The following is a 20907-nucleotide window of genomic DNA, read 5'->3' as shown; positions in this document are numbered from 1 at the left end:
GCAGAGGAAATTGGCTTGCACCATTGTTTTCACTGATTGCCATGTTGATCTATGCAGAAATTGAAGTATATATATATTTCTGGAAAAAGGAGAATAAAAAAAAAACAGAGAAGTATGGTCTGAGACTCGGGACTGCTGTCTGTTTCTTTTATGCTTTACACCATATCGCTGTGGCAACAGTGGCTTGTACCTGGCCCAGGTTCCCCTAGGCCTGAGGTCGGTAACATGACCGCTGTGGCAACTGGAGGCGGCCATCTTTGCAGAGTCATTGTTGGCTCTCTTTGAACAGCCTGCAGCAACCGTCTTCACGTAGCTGGCAGCAGACATCTTTGTGTGGCTGTCTTCGATAAGCCATCTTCGTACAGCCAGTGGTGGCCATCTTTGACAGCGGTCACAGTATGCAGCAACAGACACCTGAAATAGCGGCCCCAGTATAAAACATAATGCTAGCAGCCTACTGCTGGCAAATACAGCCAAACTATAACGTAAGAGAGTGTTCTGTCGATGTTTACAGCTGATTACTGCCCTCTACCCCATATGTTGACGCAAGTCCACAGCCATTGTGTGTTCTATGCAGTGATATGAATAAAAACCTTTTATTTTATTTATTGAGAATCTTTTGTGAAAGTAAGAATAAACAACATGTACAATACTCACTATAATTAAAGAAATGGCTCATTCTAGTGGATTGGCACAAGCGCAAGTTAAGATCAGCTACACAAGCTTCTTTACAGCATTTTGGAATAGGTAAAGGTTTATTATGTGTTTTAATTCATATTTTTATTTAAAGCAAGATCTGCCTTTATTACAACTGACAAGTTGCAGAACTGGTGTACATTTCTTATAAAAGCAGTCACCCTCCTCAGGATTTGAAATGAGGGCTTTTACCCAGAATCTGAACGTGCTGAGATTTGTTTTTGGTTTGCTCCACTTAAAGCAAATGTAAAAATCTACAGATGTGACAAACATTCAGTGTTTACATTTAAATAATTACTAATTAATAACAGTGAATGAACTAGTGCTTTTACTTGAAAAAAATAAGAAAGGTGGCATATTCAAGTTAATGTTAAAGGAGAACCATACTATACGATTTTCTATGCTCCCTTAATTCTGAAAACCTGCGATGCTGATGCAAGTATGCCCATGCAGAAGCATCTCAAATATTCCTAATGAATAGATGGAGCGATTACGGTAGCAACAAGAATAAAATAGCTGATAACTTATTTGGAGCAAAAATAGTAATTGAATCTGAAGAAAAATAAAACATTACATTTGGAATAAAAGGTGACATCCAACTAGGAGAACAAACCGATGGCCTGAGTGTCTGGCAGCAAATTAGCTCATCTATAAAGGCACAGATGATACTGAAAACACCTAGACAATGATGAATGTGTTACTAAATGTAAATGCCATTTGTTCTCTGCCTGTTGAGAGCACTGTATTTGGGTGGGAATAATGATCACGTCCAAAAATGTTAGAATGGCAACCTGATCATCCCGTTTAAAAAGAAATAAAAAGACTGAGTACAAAAAATACCACATGATGGCGTCAAATAATGAAATACTGACTAGCCTTCTTTTAAGTCGTGACTGCTGCTCTGTTGAGCAGGTCTGGGTTGTACCAAAGTGAGACACTAGGGATGGGCGGAGATGCTTCTGATCCTGACCATTTAATTTCAACATCGATATTCACAATAGAAGTGTCAATAATATGCAAGTTTGTTGAAACTATTTTTAAAAAGCATTTGATGGTGAGAACATAATTAAATTAAATCATATCGCATAAAACTGGAGCTGCTTTTCCTTATGCATTTTTCATCATCCTGCATTTGCACTGGCAGTGCTGCAGTCCACCAGCCAAAGTAGTGGAGCTGTGTATGGGAGGCAATAGAAAAAAGAAAGCAAAGCATTGTTTGAAGTTATTTTACCACACTGAGTGAACAATAGTAAAGCAAAACATGATACAAATCAGAAGACTATATATTACTGTGGCAATACAACAAACCTAGTAAAACATATACAGTCATATGAAAAAGTCTGGCAACCCCTCTTAATTCTTTGGATTTTTGTTTAGCATTGGCTGAGCTTTCAAAGTAGCAACTTCCTTTTAATATGACATGCCTTATGGAAATAGTATTTCAGCAGTGACATTAAGTTCATTGGATTAACAGAAAATATGCATCATAACAAAATTAGACAGGTGCATAAATTTGGGCACCCCAACGGAGATATGACATCAATACTTAGTTGAGCCTCCTTTTGCAAATATAACAACGTCTAGACGCCTCCTATAGCCTTTGAGTGTCTGGATTCTGGATGGAGGTATTTTTGACCATTCTTCATACAAAATCTCTCCAGTTCAGTTCAATTTAATGGACAGCCTGCTTCAAATCATCCCATAGGTTTTCGATGATATTCAAGTCAGGGGACTGTGACGGCCATTCCAGAACATTGTACTTCTCCCTCTGCATGAATGCCTTTGTAGATTTCGAACTGTGTTTTGGGTCATTGTCTTGTTGGAATATTCAACCCCTGCGTAACTTCAACTTTGTGACTGATGCTTGAACATTATCCTGAAGAATTTGTTGATATTGGGTTGAATTCATCTGACCCTCAACTTTAACAAGGGCCCCAGTCCCTGAACTAGCCACACAGCGCCACAGCATGATGGGACCTCCACCATATTTGACAGTAGGTAGCAAGTGTTTTTCTTGGAATGCGTTGTTCTTCTTCTACAATACAAAGCACTTTTTGTTATGACCGAATAACTCAATTTTTGTCTCATCAGTCCAAAGCACTTTGTTCTAAAATGTATCTGACTTGTCTAAATGAGCATCTGCATACAACAAGTGACTCTGTTTGTGGTGTGAGTGCAGAAAGGGCTTCTTTCTCATCACCCTGTCATACAGATGTTCTTAGTACAAATTGCGCTGAATTATAGAACAATGTACAGATACACCATCTGCAGCGAGATGTTCTTGCAGGTCTTTGGAGGTGATCTGTGGGTTGTCTGCTCACAATCCTGCACATATGCTGCTCCTGCATTTTTCTTAGCCTGCCAGACCTGTTGGGTTTCACAACAACTGTGCCTGTGGCCTTCCATTTCCTGATTACATTCCTTACAGTTGAAACTGACAGTTTAAACCTCTGAGATAGCTTCTTGTAGCCTTCCCCTAAACCATGAGACTGAACACTCTTTGTTTTGAGTTGCTTTGAGGATCCCATGCTGTCTGTCACTCTTCAGAGGAGAGTCAAAGGGAAGGAAGCACAACTTGCAATTGAGCACCTTAAATACCTTTCACCACTCATGATTGGACACACCTGTCTATGAAGTTCAAGGCTTAACAAGCTCATCCAAACAATTTGCTGTTGCCAGTAATCATCATTGAGCAGCATTCAAATCAGCAAAATTAAAAGGGTGCCCAAATTTTTGCACAGCCAGTTTTTCTTATTTGATTTAATTTCATACAACTAAATACTGCTTAACTAAAAATTTTTGTTCGGAAAACACCGCAGTACTTAGATGTTCCTAGGAAGTGAAAGGCATACCACTGTTATCTTTTCTGTTGAAAGCAGAGTAAATTATTATGCAGGCTGAGAGGGGTTTGTTGTTTGCCTGCCTATGGTAATGTCATCCCTGATGGAGGATCACAGGAATCATGGGAAAGAGGGGTCCTTTCATCGGAGCAACGTTTCAGCCGTGGCATGGCCAAATGGGGAGGCAGCTAGATGGATGAGGTCTCCAGGACTCTAAAAATATCCAAACCTAATTATGTCATATCATCTACTGTTAAACCGTACTTCTAAAATTTGTATTATTATGCTGTCTTAAGGATTTGTTCTGTTCTGTATATTGTATTGTATTGACCCCCTACTTTTGACACCCACTGCACGCCCAACCTACCTGGAAAGGGGTCTCTCTCTGAACTGCCTTTCCCGAGGTTTCTTCCATTTTTCCCTACAAGGTTTTTATTGGGAGTTTTTCCTTGTCTTCTCAGAGAGTCAAGGCTGGGGGGCTGTCAAAAGGCAGGGCCTGTTAAAGCCCAGTGCGGCACTTCCTGTGTGATTTTGGGCTATACAAAAATAAACTGTATTGTATTGTATTGTATTGTATTCCCAAACTTTTTCATATGGCTGTAAAAGTCAGTCACATTGCTAAACATGCAGAGTTACAACAAAGGCGATCAGAAGAGTGCGCAGACACTCAGGCTGCAGTCTACTCTTAAAGAAGCTTTCCATAAAAGCAGACAGCACCCAGGAAATGTTAGTATTGTAATCTGATGCAAGGTTGTTGTAATTGTTTGAATAGAAAATAATCAATGTCTGTTTTTAAGGAGGTGTATATTACATTTACAGCTAAATGAATGGACATACTTAGAACACATTTTCAAACTTAATTTATTATGTACATTTTGTAAAAAAAATTAATAAATAATGATTACTCGATATTATCTTTAAATCCCATTCCCTAAGTTCAGAACCTCGGGCTACAAAAACAATACTAAAAGCAGTGGTTCCGAGTGTTACTTGGGCAATGGTATATTTGCGTCTTCTCCAATCCACGTGCCTAGTAAAAATGGGTCTCATAAAAAACGTTTTTCAGTAGTCTAAGTGTTGCAGGTTCTTGAAAGTGATACAAAGAGCGATGTTGAGGAGCCTCTCATCAGCAGTGATGACGAAGTGAGTCTGTCTTCAGTCAGTGAAATTGAAACAGACAGTGAAACTGAAAGTGATGCTCGGTATTTGCATCATTATACTTTCTACATTTCTGACTGTGTACTTTTACTGTTTTGCATGTTTTACAGTAAAAAAAAAAAAAATGTCATTTTTGTGATTTTTTTTTTTTGACCTCAGATCGTTTGCAAGAACTGAACATGTTTAATAATTTCTGTTAATAAAGAAGCAAAGAAGTCTGATCTTTGGCACTATATGTAATAGTCTACTAATGCAAAATCCTTATAAGATGTAACTTTTTGATGTCCACACATACAGTAAGTTTTTACAGAAGATTAACCATTTTTGCAAGACGATACTCTGACTGCAACAGTACTGGTATCGGTATCAGCAATACTGGCCTCAGTATCACCTGGTATCAGATCAAAAAGAAAATCAGCAGATTTGGCTATCACTATGGGAAACTTCTGTCTGGGGATGTCCGGCTTTATAGGACGCTGCCCAAAAGGGGTGGTGTTAGTTGTCCTTATTGGGCATCTTCTCAGAGCTGAGGAGGAAGACAATAATGTTAGCGACAGTGTCCTCTTTCGTGACAACACGTTCATACGTCATGTGTCATCAAGCATTTACAATTTGGGTATTCCGGCTGTTAGTTCATACAGCTTCGCCTACCAAAAATGTTTAATTACAGTTGGTTGGGAAAAAAAACATGACGTGGAGGAATGCATTAGGAACCTAACAGCGATTAGGCAAACTGAAAATTGGATTGATTAAAGTTTGTTTAGGCAATTTGGCCATTTTTGATTCAATTTCAGTATCTCCAGGTTCCATAGTTGCCAGTGAATGACCAAAATCAGTATCATCAACTCGAACCCAGAACAAATACTTGCCACTCAGTAGGGCGTCTGACGTAGCTGAGAACAAAAAAAAAAAGATGCTCGTAACAGGTAACTCTATAGTGATGAATATACATTTTTTTTTTTTTTAATTCTACTATATCAACTTTTTAATTTATTTTTTATTACCATGTGCACTTTACATTTATTATGCATTTTATTTACATCTTCACTTTTTTTTATTTGTTATACAAATGTGTTCATTTATATGTATTTCATAAAATTAAAATAAAGGATTTGTGTTTATTAAATTCTCCCACTTATCTTTTCACTAAAATAATAGCAATACATTTTACAATGTTGGGGGCTCGGGGAGGTTGACTTCGGTGGCCAGATAAACTTTTTTTGCCTGGGCCAATCACCTCCTGTGCCCGCTATGAAAATACTCTTTCATTATTATACAGTTTCATTTTTCATTATGATTACATTTTACTTATATTTTCGTAAATATACAACTTTTCAATTTGTTTGGCATAGTCATATATAAAAAAAAACACGAGTACAGTCGGTGTCTGCTTCAAACCCATGTCTGTCGATGCCATTTGCGTTAAGTTGTTTACCAATTAATTGCCACGTTGCAACTATTTCATTATAGCGGATATTTTCTATTCATTTTAATGAACAGAAAAGGCAGAGCGCGGTTATTGCAGGACTCGAACTCAAGGCCGTCTTTGCTATTTCTGGCATATTACTTACAATTCACAGCCGCTTTGCACCTCTGCACTTTGGTTTCAATCACCGTAGAGTCAGCACGACAGCGTTGCGCCTAATGCGCCACGCCTTCTGTATACGGCCGTTGTCATGGCGACGCGGGCGCCTGACGTATAGTAGTATAATTCCCGTTGTCAAAGCTGTCAGATAAAAGATACTCCTATGAGCAGGATCTCCCAGGAAAAAAATGCGGTCATTCAGTTTCTTTTACTTAGATCTTTCTCTCTCCAACGCAAATGTTTGGCGTGTACAGCCGTTTTGACCTCACTTCAGTGTCGCACAAGTAAGGTCATCTGGTCCAATCGCTGTGAGTTCATACGGGTATATGCACGAGTGCGCTCTGGGATGTTCCAACAGTACTCTAAATGCTGCCGTCATAGTTTATTGAACTGGGCAAACCAGGAACAGAAAATGGATTAACTGATGAGTGGATGTATAGAGACAAGAGAATGGCAATTGCCATAATCAAGCAGTCCATAACTTTTATGGCACCTTTAACAGTGCCAATGATTGTAAGTGCTCTTTTTAAAAGTCTCTCCTTTCTATGAATCGTGATGTTGTTGGCTTCCAATTCCATCTCTGGACCAAGCCTCAAACGCATTGTGCACCATTAGTCACTAAGGCTTTATATAATATACAGGGGGTTTGGATGTTTGTGATATTGGAGGTCACCCAAATCATGATTTTTATGTCACTCCAGAAAATTTTAATTTCACTTTGAACTTGACATCACATCATACTTGATTTTATGTAGTGCTGTTCCACCAAGAAGCTTGGCCTACTAGGATTTCCATATTTTTATATGTTAGTTTACTGAGTAACACAGGGCCTCATAATGAGTCCAAACTGGACCTGAACAATTACCCTTGTGATTTTATAGTGCATGTATTATTGAACATTATCTCAAGAATCCTAAACAGTATTCCCCCCCCCTCCCCCCCAATATTTCTCTGCTCCTATGCACATCTCTCTATTATAAAAAAAGAGACTTGGGAGACGAGACATGATCTTCTCGGAAGACAATTTGACGTCCCGCTTGAGACACTTTTAACGTCACGCAAGACAAGGCAGTGAGACAACATTTAAAATAAGTTCATGGACATCCAACCTAGCAGTTGTTGGGATGCTTTTGGCAGACAGACATCACGTGCTCCCATCTCTTAAAACAGTGACAAGAGACAAGCAGAACATGCAGCTCGCCAGCAGGAGGAAGCCAGAAGATGATCTGACCGCATCTCCTTGGCGTGCGTTCAGGCCTCCCCTCCCCCCTTTCACGACGTGAGTGTCAGAGACGCAAAGTGGCACATTTTTTAATCGTCCAAAATTACCAAACTTCTGCAGCTTTTAGCTTACTTCATAGGACAGTTCAGGCAATAATAGGATGTGTTTCCAAATTTTTCCACAATCTAAATATCTTTGTTTTAAAAGTTTTAGCAAAACAGTTCACACAAAAATAGAGAAAAAAATTGGTATTACAAAGAAAAGTTCTTGGTTAAAGAAAGTTCTGTTTAAAGCTACTTATTGTGTTTCATTTCTTGCTAAATTTGATCATATAGTCCTAGTTTCAAATGTTTATATCAAAAACAATCAGAAAACTGTATGCCGATACCTGATTTGCAAACGTATCTAAAAGTTAATACTTCCAGAAATGTCACTGTTTCGTTTCCTAACTGTCTTAATTAACACTCTGTTGTTATTCAGGTATAGTTAAGAATGTTCTGTTTCGTGTTAACTTACAGGGGGTAAAAGACCATATCATAATCTAAGTAACTATGAGAAACTGATATTCTATTGAAATTTAGCTGATATGTATCTGAATTTAATGTTAATGTTAACAAATGGGGGGCTGAATTAAGTATTTCATCCACCCCAACAGGTCCAGTTCAAATGAATAAAAGAACCATTAGGAGCACCAGAAAATAAAATATAATAATGTATTAGAGTCAGTTATAACCATGATAATGAATGCAATTGGGAATCTTATAACAAACAACAATGTGAAAACAATAAAAAAGAAAACCCACAGCAAACAACTCATAATACTAGTAAACCTACTATATACTGTACCAGTGATAACAAAAAAATAAATATAAATCAAGAATACACATTTGTGAAAAACAAAATAAAGCAAAACAACCAATTCCCTCCCCAAGCAAAGTCTTACATTAGGTACAAAGTTAACATGTAAATATCACCGGCAGTAATAAAAAAAATAACAGTCTTTAAAATAAAACAGTGAAACAGCAACAAAGCAGCAGCTGACAAAATAAATTATTGATATGTCAACTGCTTAGAAAGAAAAATGAAAACCCCATTTTAAAATATCTTGCACAGTGCCCAAGCAACTCACTCACTCACTCACTCACTCACTCACTCACTCACTCACTCACTCACTCACTCACTCACTCACTCACTCACTCACTCACTCACTCACTCACTCACTCACTCACTCACTCACTCACTCACTCACTCACCCACTCACTCACTCTCTCTCTCTCTCTCATCCTCCTCCACTCCATGCTGGTCTTCTACTAGTTCTTTAATTGAAATCAGATGTGACTTCTACAACTACGACTACGTCTGGCTCTTACACATGGTGTGCATTATCATACATTTTTAATACAGGTGTTCTGTAGTGCAAAAGTGTCCAGGAAAGGCACTTTTACCTCTCAAGTTCTTTTTATATTGGAGAACAATGCTGGAAATACCTAAACTGTTAGCCTTGATTTGCACACATGTCCTGAAAAACGTACCTATTCACCATACACTCAGCACAGATAAGCTCAAATACAAAGTAAGAATGTCTCAACACGGCCAAAGCTGGCTACCTCAACTTACCAGAGGCTAGAAGCCATTCCACTGACGAGGCATCCCTACTGAGATTTACTTCTGTGTCCGTCTGTCTTCAGGTTGCTTCCCCTGAAAGGGCTACACACAAGAATACCCTAGTAAAAGTCCAGAACTGCTTGCTATTCCTGTTGGGTTTTCATATCCCATTGGCCACATTTGAAAGGGCTACACAGTCTTGACAGAAATCAAGGGCTAAACGCTACCCCTGACAGTACGTAACCTAAATAGACTCAGTTTGCTACATTAACAATCATCAATCATTGATAGATAGATAGATAGATAGATAGATAGATAGATAGATAGATAGATAGATAGATAGATAGATAGATAGATAGATAGATAGATAGATAGATACTTTATTAATCCCCAAGGGGAAATTCACATACTCCAGCAGCAGCATACTGATAAAGAACAATATTAAATTAAATGGCAGTAAACAACAGGACAAATTCAGCAAAACAATACTCCAGCTATTTTAATCATTACTTATGTTAATTTTCACTCGTATGCAGATGACACCCAGTTATACCTTTCATTTAAATCAAATGAAGTTTCTCCGATGTTGTCTTTAATTAGTTGTGTTAGTGAATTAAAGGAATGGATGAATGAGAACTACTTGTCTTTAAATACAGATAAAACAGAGATGTTAATTGTTGGAGGGAATGACGCTGATCACAGCAATATTTTGTCGTCATTTAACTAAGTTGGAATCCCAATTAATTTTACTGAATCAGCCCGCAATCTAGAAGTTATCTTTGACTCTAGCATGTCATTTAAAGCGCATATTACAAAGTCGTCCAAAACGTTTTTTCCATCTTAAAAATGTTAGGAAATTAAGGCGCTTTCTAAATAAACAGGATTGTGAGAAATTAATTCATGCATTAATCTCTAGTAGGATTGACTACTGCAATGCGGTGTTCACTGGCTGTTCAAACTGTTCTCTGTACAGCCTCCAGTTAATCCAAAATGCCGCTGCAAGAATTATTACAAGAACAAGAAAATATGAACACATAACCCCAGTTCTTAAATCTTTACACTGGCTCCCAGTTAAGTTTAGGGCAGATTTCAAAATCATCCTTTTAATATATAAAGCCTTAAATGACCAAGGTCCGGCTTACTTGTCTGAACTTATCATGACTTACAAACCAGAGCGCACATTAAGATCTCAAGATGCCGGTCTGCTTAGGATTCCAAGGATTAATAAAATAACAGTGGGAGGTCGAGCTTTTAGTTACAGGGCCCCTAAACTGTGGAATGGTCTTCCTGTTTCTATAAGAGATGCCCCTTCAGTCTCAGCCTTTAAATCCCGGCTGAAGACTCACTACTTCAGTTTAGCATATCCTGACTAGAGCTGCTGATTAACTGTACACACTGCATCTCTGTTGTTAGTTATTAGCACTAAAACATAAGTAACATGATAATTATATTTGAATACTAACCCTCACCTATTCTGTTTCTTTTCTCGGTACTCAAATGTGGCAATTGGTGCCACGGCCCACCTGCCAAGTTGTTTGCCTGCCTATGGTAAAGTCATCCCTGATGGAGGATCACAGGAATCATGGGAAAGAGGGGTCCTTTCATCGGAGCAACGTTTCAGCCGTGGCATGGCCAAATGGGGAGGCAGCTAGATGGATGAGGTCTCCAGAACTCTAAAAGTATCCAAATCTCATTATGTGATATCATCTACTGTTAAACCGTAATTCTAAAATTTTTATTATTATGCTGTCTTAAGGAATTGTTCTATTCTGTATATTGTATTGTATTGACCCCCTACTTTTGACACCCACTGCACGCCCAACCTACCTGGAAAGGTGTCTCTCTTTGAACTGCCTTTCCCGAGGTTTCTTCCATTTTTCCTACAAGGTTTTATTGAGAGTTTTTCCTTGTCTTCTCAGAGAGTCAGGGCTGGGGGGCTGTCAAAAGGCAGGGCCTGTTAAAGCCCATTGCGGCACTTCCTGTGTGATTTTGGGCTATACAAAAATAAACTGTATTGTATTGTATTGTATTATGTTTATCATTTGTAGGAGAAACTAGGTGTAAATGTTAGAAATGAAAACATACAACCTGTACAATTCAAATCAGGGTTACATAGCAAGGTTCATAGCAGAAGGCTATGGCTTTTGTTGTTGTAGTCTTTGTTTTCTTAAGCCAGCTGTGGTGCTTGGGAGTGAAGGGATGGTCTGTAGGTGGCAAAGTCAGACCAAGTGGTCTTTTTTCTGGCAGTTATTTCTCTCTCTCTCTCTCTCAGTCCTCCTAATGTTTATTTTAAAATCCTTTGAATTTATGGAGGCTTGCTGACTGCCTTATTTAAGATATTGCATCAATCAAAAATATCAGACAATTGATAAGTTCCCATAGTTTGGTTGATTATTAATTAAGTTACTTTTGGCTAGTTTATTAATTCTTTAATAAACTAACATTGATTGATTGCACTCCTGTCTTCCTCTGTGTCCTTCTTCCACAACATAAAACACGTTCATCTTAAAGACACATAGTCACATATTCTTACAAGCATAGACACACTGGTCACTTCCTCTATGCCTAAACACAAACACTCTAATAAACAGTGCCACTCTTTTTAACAATTATAGATGCATTTTCCCAGTATTCCTACCTGTCCATATTTTGCATACACCCCAGAATTTAATCTAATCCCATATATGACAGTCTTGGAAACAACCTCATGAATATTAATGAGCTAATGAGATCATTTGCACCTGCCTGCCATTTCAATTACAAAACTTCTCCCACATGAGCTTTGAGCACACAAGTTAAAGAGTCATTATCTAAATGATTCTACAAAAAATACTTAAATTAAACACTAATAAAATATTAATTAGTGTTTTAGCATACTGTAAAAACACAGTTTTTCACCTTCATTACAACAGGTAAGTAATTTTGTATATTTTTTTAAAATAGTTTCTTTCCATATACAGGTGCCGGTCATAAAATTAGAATATCATGACAAAGTTGATTTATTTCAGTAATTCTATTCAAAAAGTGAAACTTGTATATTAGATTCATTCATTACACACAGACTGATGTATTTCAAATGTTTATTTCTTTTAATTTTGATGATTATAACTGACAACTAATGAAAGTCCCAAATTCAGTATCTCGGAAAATTAGAATATTGTGAAAAGGTTCAATATTGAAGACACCTGGTGCCACACTCTAATCAGCTAATTAACTCAAAACACCTGCAAAAGCCTTTAAATGGTCTCTCAGTCTAGTTCTGTAGGCTACACAATCATGGGGAAGACTGCTGACTTGACAGTTGTCCAAAAGACGACCATTGACACCTTGCACAAGGAGGGCAAGACACAAAAGGTCATTGCTAAAGAGGCTGGCTGTTCACAGAGCTCTGTGTCCAAGCACATTAATAGAGAGGCGAAGGGAAGGACAAGATGTGGTGGAAAAAAGTGTACAAGCAATAGGGATAACCGCACCCTGGAGAGGATTGTGAAACAAAACCCATTCAAAACTGTGGGGGAGATTCACAAAGAGTGGACTGCAGCTGGAGTCAGTGCTTCAAGAACCACCAGGCACAGACGTATGCAAGACATGGGTTTCAGCTGTCGCATTCCTTGTGTCAAGCCACTCTTGAACAAGAGACAGCGTCAGAAGCGTCTCGCCTGGACTGCTGCTGTGTGGTCCAAAGTTATGTTCTCTGATGAAAGTAAATTTTGCATTTCCTTTGGAAATCAAGGTCCCAGAGTCTGGAGGAAGAGAGGAGAGGCACAGAATCCACATTGCTTGAGGTCCAGTGTAAAGTTTCCACAGTCAGTGATGGTTTGGGGTGCCATGTCATCTGCTGGTGTTGGTCCATTGTGTTTTCTGAGGTCCAAGGTCAACGCAGCCGTCTACCAGGAAGTTTTAGAGCACTTCATGCTTCCTGCTGCTGACGAACTTTATGGAGATGCAGATTTCATTTTCCAACAGGACCTGGCACCTGCACACAGTGCCAAAGCTACCAGTACCTGGTTTAAGGACCATGGTATCCCTGTTCTTGATTGACCAGCAAACTCGCCTGACCCTATGGGGTATTGTGAAGAGGAAGATGCAATACGCCAGACCCAACAATTCAGAAGAGCTGAAGGCCACTATCAGAGCAACATGGGCTCTCATAACACCTGAGCAGTGCCACAGACTGATCGACTCCATGCCACACCGCATTGCTGCAGTAATCCAGGCCAAAGGAGCCCCGACTAAATATTGAGTGCTGTACATGCTCATACTTTTCATGTTCATACCTTTCAGTTGGCCAACATTTCTAAAAATCCTTTTTTTGCATTGGTCTTAATTGATATTCTAATTTTCCAAGATACTGAATTTGGGACTTTCATTAGTTGTCAGTTATAATCATCAAAATTAAAAGAAATAAACATTTGAAATACATCAATCTGTGTGTAATGAATGAATCTAATATACAAGTTGCACTTTTTGAATGGAATTACTGAAATAAATCAACTTTGTCATGATATTCTAATATTATGACCGGCACCTGTATATAGGTAACCTTGTGATTTTTTATAGTGCCTTTAATACTGAACATTATCTCAAGGACCCTAATCAATCATTTTTACCCTAATATTTATTAATCACTAGCACTCTTTTTAAGATAGTTTCCTACATAACGTGCATCGTCATAAATTAATTATATATGTGACCTTGTGATTTATATAGTATCTTTAATTTGTTAAGGATCCTAAACCTTATTTTTCTCTAATATTTCTTTGTTCCCTTGCACTTTTTTTAAATGGTTACTTTCATTGTGTACATTGTCATATGTTACTTTAACAGATTTAGAATTTTTAGTATGTTAAGTGAGTAACTCTGGCTGTCACAGGATAGAGAGAGTTAACAGAAGGCATTGAATCTAACAATTCATAGTTTTTGCCACCAGAGGGCGCTGTTGCAGCTTCTACTCATTTCATTGCCTCTAATCCGAACTTGTGTGCCAGTGTGGTTCCTTTATTAAGAGGATGTGCACCAGTGACATGACAGCAGCCTTTCTAGATGGAAGTGGCTAGGGGTCTTTTAGATTAGTTTTGCTTTACTTTAACCTTTCCTCTTTTTTAAGCCATACAGTGATGCAGTGTTTGCCACTCATTCAGAGAAGGTGAATTGATATTTATGGAGAAGTCATAACCTGCTCATATTAGCCATTTGTGATGATGATGATGATGATGAGGATATTGATGATATGATTTATTAATCCTCAGGGGAGATTGTCTTTTTGTATGACCTTTGGCTCACAGAACGCAGGGTCAGCCATTGTACAGCCTGCCGGGAGCATTTTTTTCAAGTTATGGACCCTGCTCAAGGACTCAGCAGAGCAGAATCCCTTCTGGCAGTATTATTGTATTCCTTCCATCTGTTAGCTTTACCTGTCTCATTAATTTTCTACTTTATCTTGGTTTTTCGTCATCTTGCCTGCAACATAACAAGTATACTTTAGTGGTTGTATGGTTCATACACCTCTTTGATTTATAGGTCACTTAAGAAAACATCCATCCATCCAGTCAATTTTTTAACCGACATATCCATTTCAATATATTGGGAGGTTTGGATAAAATATAACAAAAAATGTCAAATTTTTTTTGGTCTCGTCCGTTGCGAGAGATGGATGTCTGAAGCAGAGCCCTGCTAGCAGCTGTGTTATTTTTCATATTATCTTCTTATTATCCTGAGATATCCTGTATTTATCCAGCCTGAGGGTACTACTACAGTATATGCAAGCATATATAAACATGGCCAAGAAGAAAGGGGTTCAGAAAGAAACAAAAGAAACGAAAACTAAAGCTACATCCAACCTCAGATCGGCAAGCCCAAGTTCAAGCTCAAGGTATGGCTTTTTAGAGACTGACCTGGATCAGATGGGCGAAAGCCCAGACTTCTTGGGACCACAGTCCACTACATCGTCTCCGGCTGAGAGTGAAATGGGGAGTGAATGTACGAGTGTGAGTGACGTAGGTGACAGTAGCTCGCCGAATTGAGAAGATCATCTGAAACTAGAAAAGACCTTGCAGTCCACGCTTTCAGCTACTCCACGTGAGCCGGGAGCATCGGCTACAATAGAGCCCACCGCCTCACCTATGGTGCACGAAAGAAGAATTGATCTGTCTGAACTGAAGGTGATGATCGCTGAGCTCATGTAAGAGATAAAGAAAGATATAAAGAAAAGCGAGAAGGCAAATGAGAAGCAAGGGAAAAAGCAAATGAGAAGCTATGACAGGAGCTGCGACAGGACCGGCAGCAGGATAATAAAGACTTGGAGAAGCCCATATATGTTCGCTATGAGGCAGTCTTTAAAGATATGGTGGGTAAATTTGAAGAGCACATTCAGGAAACCGTGTTTAAACTGAGCACACTTGTTGATCAACTGGAGGACGTCAAGGAAACACTCACGACTAAGATTGAAACAGCCGAAAATCTAGCTGCTTTGAAATATGGGAAGAGAACCCACAGGGACACAGGGAGATCTTGCAGATACCATACAGACAAAAGCTGTGAGCTCGAGCTCCTAAACATTTTGCCACACTGATGCCTCTCTGCTATCAAGAGCGCCCACGTAGTAAATGGGAATATGGAGTGTTTTGAAAAGAGACTTTATCTGTTTCATGAAACGTTTACTGACTTCAGTTAAACTATTACCAAAAATAATCAGAATTCCATCCATCCATTATCCTACCCGCTTATATCCTAACTACAGGGTCATGGGCCAAGCCAACACAGGGTGCAAGGCAGGAAACAAACCCCGGGTGAGGTGCCAGCCCACTGCAGGGCACACACACACACCAAGGACAATTTAGAATCGCCAATGCACCTAACATGAATGTTTTTGGACTGTGGGAGAAAACCAGAGTACCCAGAGGAAACACAGACGGACACAGGGAGAACATGCAAACTCCACGCAGGGCAGAACCGGGAAGTGAACCTGGGTCTCCTAACTGTGAGGCAGCTGCGCTACCCACTGCGCCACTGCGCCATCCATAATCAGAATTAGTGCTGTTAAAAGCTAGTCAAGTAATTGCCAATCATTGTGCCATGAACTGAGTAATTGCTGTTAAAAAGATATACGCTAAAAATGGACACACCTGAGTGACAACATAGCAGAAGTACCATTTCAAGGATTCTGAATTACTTTATTGGAAAAATGTCAACTAGACACTTTAACAAGGCTTCATGAAAAACAGAAGCATGGATGAAGCATTTCAAGCTACTCAGCAAGGGTTTATAAAATTGTGATCAGATTTAAAAACCTTTGCATTCGTACAAAAACAGACTCAAAATGTGTGTATGTTACATATCAGGATTTATAAAAGTAAACTGGAGTGTAGAATGTGTGTTTATTTATGGCAGCTCTGAATTATCTGTACGTAACATTTTAGAGAAACTGGGGAAGGAGGACACCCTCGATAATGTAATGAAATGCAGAAAATCAGCTAATAAGTCATATCACCAAGTTGTCATTATAATGTGCATTGACGTGACAAACATCTTACACCTAAAAAGTGATGAATATGATGTACACACTGTGTTTTAAATCCCTTTTAAGATGGCCAATGCTGTGTATTTGCAATGAAGAATGTTTTAGTGTTTCAGTAGTTTATATCGGCTCCATACAGTAAATAACCATGAAAAAATAGTAACAGGTTTGTGAAACACCACTATGGCTGGCAGCTGGCATGGACTTCAGAACAGGTCATCCATTTGAAGTGAAGCATATTTGGGCCTGTCCAGTATTTGGATGGGAGACCAAGCAGGAAAAGCTTTGGTTACTGTTGGAAGAGGTGGTGGTGAGACCAGCAGGGGGCGCTTACCCTGTGGTCTGTGGACTGCAGTGAGGTGTGCGGTAGGAATGACAGCCCACAGGTGAGAGTGGGATTACATCAAGGATGGCCTCTGAGCACTTTCCTGTTTGCAATGGTGATGGGCATGTTGACAGATGAGGTCAGACAGGAGTCTCTGTGGACTATGATGTTCATGGATGACACTGTAATCTGTAGTGAGGACAGGTGGAGGTATGCACTGGACAGAAGGGGAATGAAAGTCAGTAGAGGTAAGGAAGTACATAGTGGGGGAAAGTGGTGGAAGGGTTCAGCTGAAAGGAGAAGTGGTGAAAGTAGACACATTTAAATATTTGGGCTCAACAATCTCAAGCAACGGAGAGTGCGCAGATAGGTGAAGAAGAGAGTGCAGGCAGGTTGGAATGGGTGGAGAACAGTGAAAGGAGTGATTTGTAATAGAAGAGTATCTGCAAGGGTGAAAGGGAAGGTCTATAACAGTAGTGAAACCAGCTGTGCTGTATGGTTTGGAGACGGTGTCACTGATGAAAAGACAGGAGGCAGAGCTAGAAGTGGCACAGTTGAAGATGCTACAATATTCACTCAGACTAATGAGGGTAGACAGGATTAGGAATGAGTATATTAACGGGACAACACAGGTACAACAGTCTGGTGACCAAGTGAGAGAGGCTCAATTGAGATGGTTTGGGCACATGGAGAGGAGATGTGAGGGGTACATTGGGAAGAGAATGTTGAGGATAGGGCGGCACGGTGGCGCAGTGGTAGCGCTGCTGCCTCGCAGTTAGGAGACCCGGGTTCGCTTCCCGGGTCCTCCCTGCGTGGAGTTTGCATGTTCTCCCCATGTCTGCGTGGGTTTCCTCCCACAATCCAAAGACATGCAGGTTAGGTGGATTAGCGATTCTAAATTGGCCCTAGTGTGTGCTTGGTGTGTGGGTGTGTGTGTCCTGCGGTGGGTTGGCACCCTGCCCTGGATTGGTTCCTGCCTTGTGCCCTGTGTTAGCTGGGATTGGCTCCAGCAGACCCCCGTGACCCTATTCGGATTCAGCGGGTTAGAAAATGGATGGATGGATGGATGGATGTTGAGGATAGAGTTGCCAGGGAAGAGGAAAAGAGGAAGGCCAAAGAGGAGGTTTATGGATGTGGTGAGGAAGAATATGAAGGCAACTGTTGTGGCAGAAAATGATGTAAAAGACAGGGATAGATGGATGGTCCACTGTGACAACCCCTACATGGCAGCAGCTGGAAGGCTCCAACTGAAAATCATTGGAAAAGTCGTGTATTGTAATGCGGTCTCTGTTTTAGTACACGGAATCAGAATCCTTACCAGGCAGAATGGAATGAAAAGTTTCAGTAGGAAATGACAACTCAAGAAATTAAAAGGAGGCCAGTCATTCTTACTTTAATTTACCATATTTTTATTTGAATACATAAGAAACACCATTTTAACTACACTAAAATAGAAAGAATAAAATATTTTTTTAGCATTTTAGAATATTTTCTAAACATTAAGAAAAAAAAACAAAGGCAACACTGCAAAATTAATTATGTGGTTAAACACTTTTTTTCTTTAATTATTCTCTGATCTTCCTTCAAAATCTTTTTGATATTTTGTCAGAAGGCAGGAGAGCTCTAATAACTCCCAAGATCGTTCCCCTCACTTATGATAGAAAAATTACACTCTCAGTCTAGGGTTTCATTTTAACCAAAGCTGAAATGTTAATTTTATAGATTGATGATGATAGACCAAAAATAAATAACGCATCAAAGTAGTCCTAGAAAGACTCTTAATAGGTGCGCTCTGTAAGCGGGAGGTAAGGTCTGAGTAGAGAAACTCCCACCTTATGAGACAAAAAGAAAAAAAAAAAGTAAAATCTCTGTTAATAGCCTGTCATTTTAGCCAAACATTTCCGTGTTATTAAATGTATCCCAAATCCATGCAGAATCATTACCAAATAACCACCTCCTCGTGAGCCTCCATCAACTGGCATGGAGCACCAAGGACTCAGATGGTCAGTGACACTGGAAAGTCATTTTCTGTCCCTGGATACTTGGTTTTGATTACCATTCTGAAAAACGTAGCAGTCAGGGATGGGTCTTCTTATTTGATCACATCAGATTGGCCAGTGGAAGAGAAACAAACCTGCTGGATTAATTTGCAGATGCTCTGTTTGGATTCTTGATGTGCTGAAAGGAGGCTACCAGAGTGAAGTAAAAGGTCCCGATCAGGATGTTTTTGCTCTTCGTCAGCCAGGGTTGTATCTTTTCAGAAGTCCTGAAGGAGAGCAAAAGTGGTGGACTAGTCTGACTTGACCACCTTGCACTCTCGTTTAATCCTAGAAAAGGGGCCAATTGAGTCACAGAAAACAAAATCCCACAGCACCCGTATCCAGGAACTGTGCTGAGGAAGGTTATCGTAAAACTCTGGAGCAATCTTCCTGACCTAAAAGATACAAAGTGAGAAAAAAAAGAGCAAACTTTGAGTAATTTAGGATAACTTGAGGAGTAAGTTAGATGGACTTTCCCTTTTGTGAAGCTTGTCAAGCACATGCACTTTAAGGGGCACCTACAGGGCTCTCTCAAGGTAGGCAATACCATTCCAAGTGCATGCATTTGATCTTTTCATTAGCTGTAGGATATCAACAGGAAGACACTTGGATCCACTTCCTGTCTAGCCTAGGATATCCCACCTCTTTTTAAGCAAGCCATAGTTGCCACAGTGGATCATCTTTTTCCATATCTTTCTGTCCTCTGCATCTTGCTCTGTCACAACCACCAACCGCATGTCCCCTCTCACCACATCCAAAAACTTTCCCTTAGGCCTTCCTCTCTTCCACTTGCCTGGTAGCTCTGTCCTTAGCATCCTTTTCCCAATATACCCAGCATCTCTCCTCTGCACATGTCCAAACCAACGCAATCATGCCTCTTTGACTTTGTCTTCCAACCGTCCAACTTGAGCTGACCCTCAAATGTACTCATTTCTAATCCTATCCATCCTCATCACACCCAGTGCAAATCTAAGCATCTTTAACTCTGCTATCTCCAGCTCTGTCTCCTGCTTTCTGGTCAGTGCCACCATCTCCAACCCATGCAACATAGCTGGTCACTACAATAAAAACAGTGCTAAGGCCATCTAATCTGATGGCAGAATCTTTTCATCCATTGATTTTACAGTTCCCTGTATCCCAGGTGCCTTTCTATGAGCAAGAATGCCTCATTTGTTAGAAGGAGACCACCCACGCATAGAGTAACCATCCCCTTATGAAACAGTTAGAATGAACGGTGAGGGTTTTAGGATACCAGCAGTTTTTAAAGGGCCTTCAGAGGATCTTATTTGTTTGGAAACCACAACAGACGAATGAGCAACTGAATGGTTTATAACAACCTACTGCTATATGCATAAGAGATGGGTTTTAAAAAGGAGCAAAACTATAAGCATTTTACAGTAATGAGGCTAGGAACACGTCAACTAGAGCTTTTATGCTGGCATAAGCGTGCTGGCATCAGGGGTAACCTACAAAGGAGTACAAATAAGAGGAGAATGGTCAACATGGAGGGGTCTGTCCTTGGACTGTTACTTTTTCTGATTTACACTAATGATATTGATTCTGGTATAGTTAGTAGGTTGTGAAATTTGAAGATGACAAAATTGGAGGGATGGCAGACACTGAGGAGGCAGCAAAAACAATCAAAATAGCCGCACAAGCTTCAGAATTAGGTGAACACCTGGACAATCCAGTTTTACATAGAAAAGTGCAAAGTTCTACACACGGGCAAAAGGATTGTCAATTATTAATACAAGATGGGAGACACTGTAATACAAGAAACAACCTCTGAAAGGGATTTTTCATCAACAAAGCAATTTACTGAAGCAATTAAAAAGGCAAATAAAATGTTAGGTTAGGATATTATGCTCAATCTATATAATGCACTTGTGACACCACATCTGGAGTATTGTGGGCAGTTATG

At 39.6% G+C, this 20907-nt stretch overlaps 1 protein-coding gene across 1 annotated transcript in view; it reads right to left on the bottom strand.

Annotated features, from left to right (window-relative positions):
* Positions 1–18512: 18512 nt before the first annotated feature.
* Positions 18513–20907, bottom strand: part of LOC120538734 (sphingolipid delta(4)-desaturase/C4-monooxygenase DES2-like) — a 33526-nt gene continuing 31131 nt past the window's right edge. The window contains exon 3 of the mRNA XM_039768156.1: positions 18513–19381. Coding sequence (XP_039624090.1) covers positions 19238–19381 — 144 coding nt within the window. The 3' untranslated portion in view covers positions 18513–19237. The remainder of the gene's footprint in view (positions 19382–20907) is intronic.

This window comes from Polypterus senegalus, chromosome 11 (genome assembly GCF_016835505.1).
Source record: "Polypterus senegalus isolate Bchr_013 chromosome 11, ASM1683550v1, whole genome shotgun sequence".
NCBI classification, from domain to species: Eukaryota; Metazoa; Chordata; class Cladistia; order Polypteriformes; family Polypteridae; genus Polypterus; species Polypterus senegalus.
This window is presented reverse-complemented; position numbering and strand designations above follow the sequence as displayed.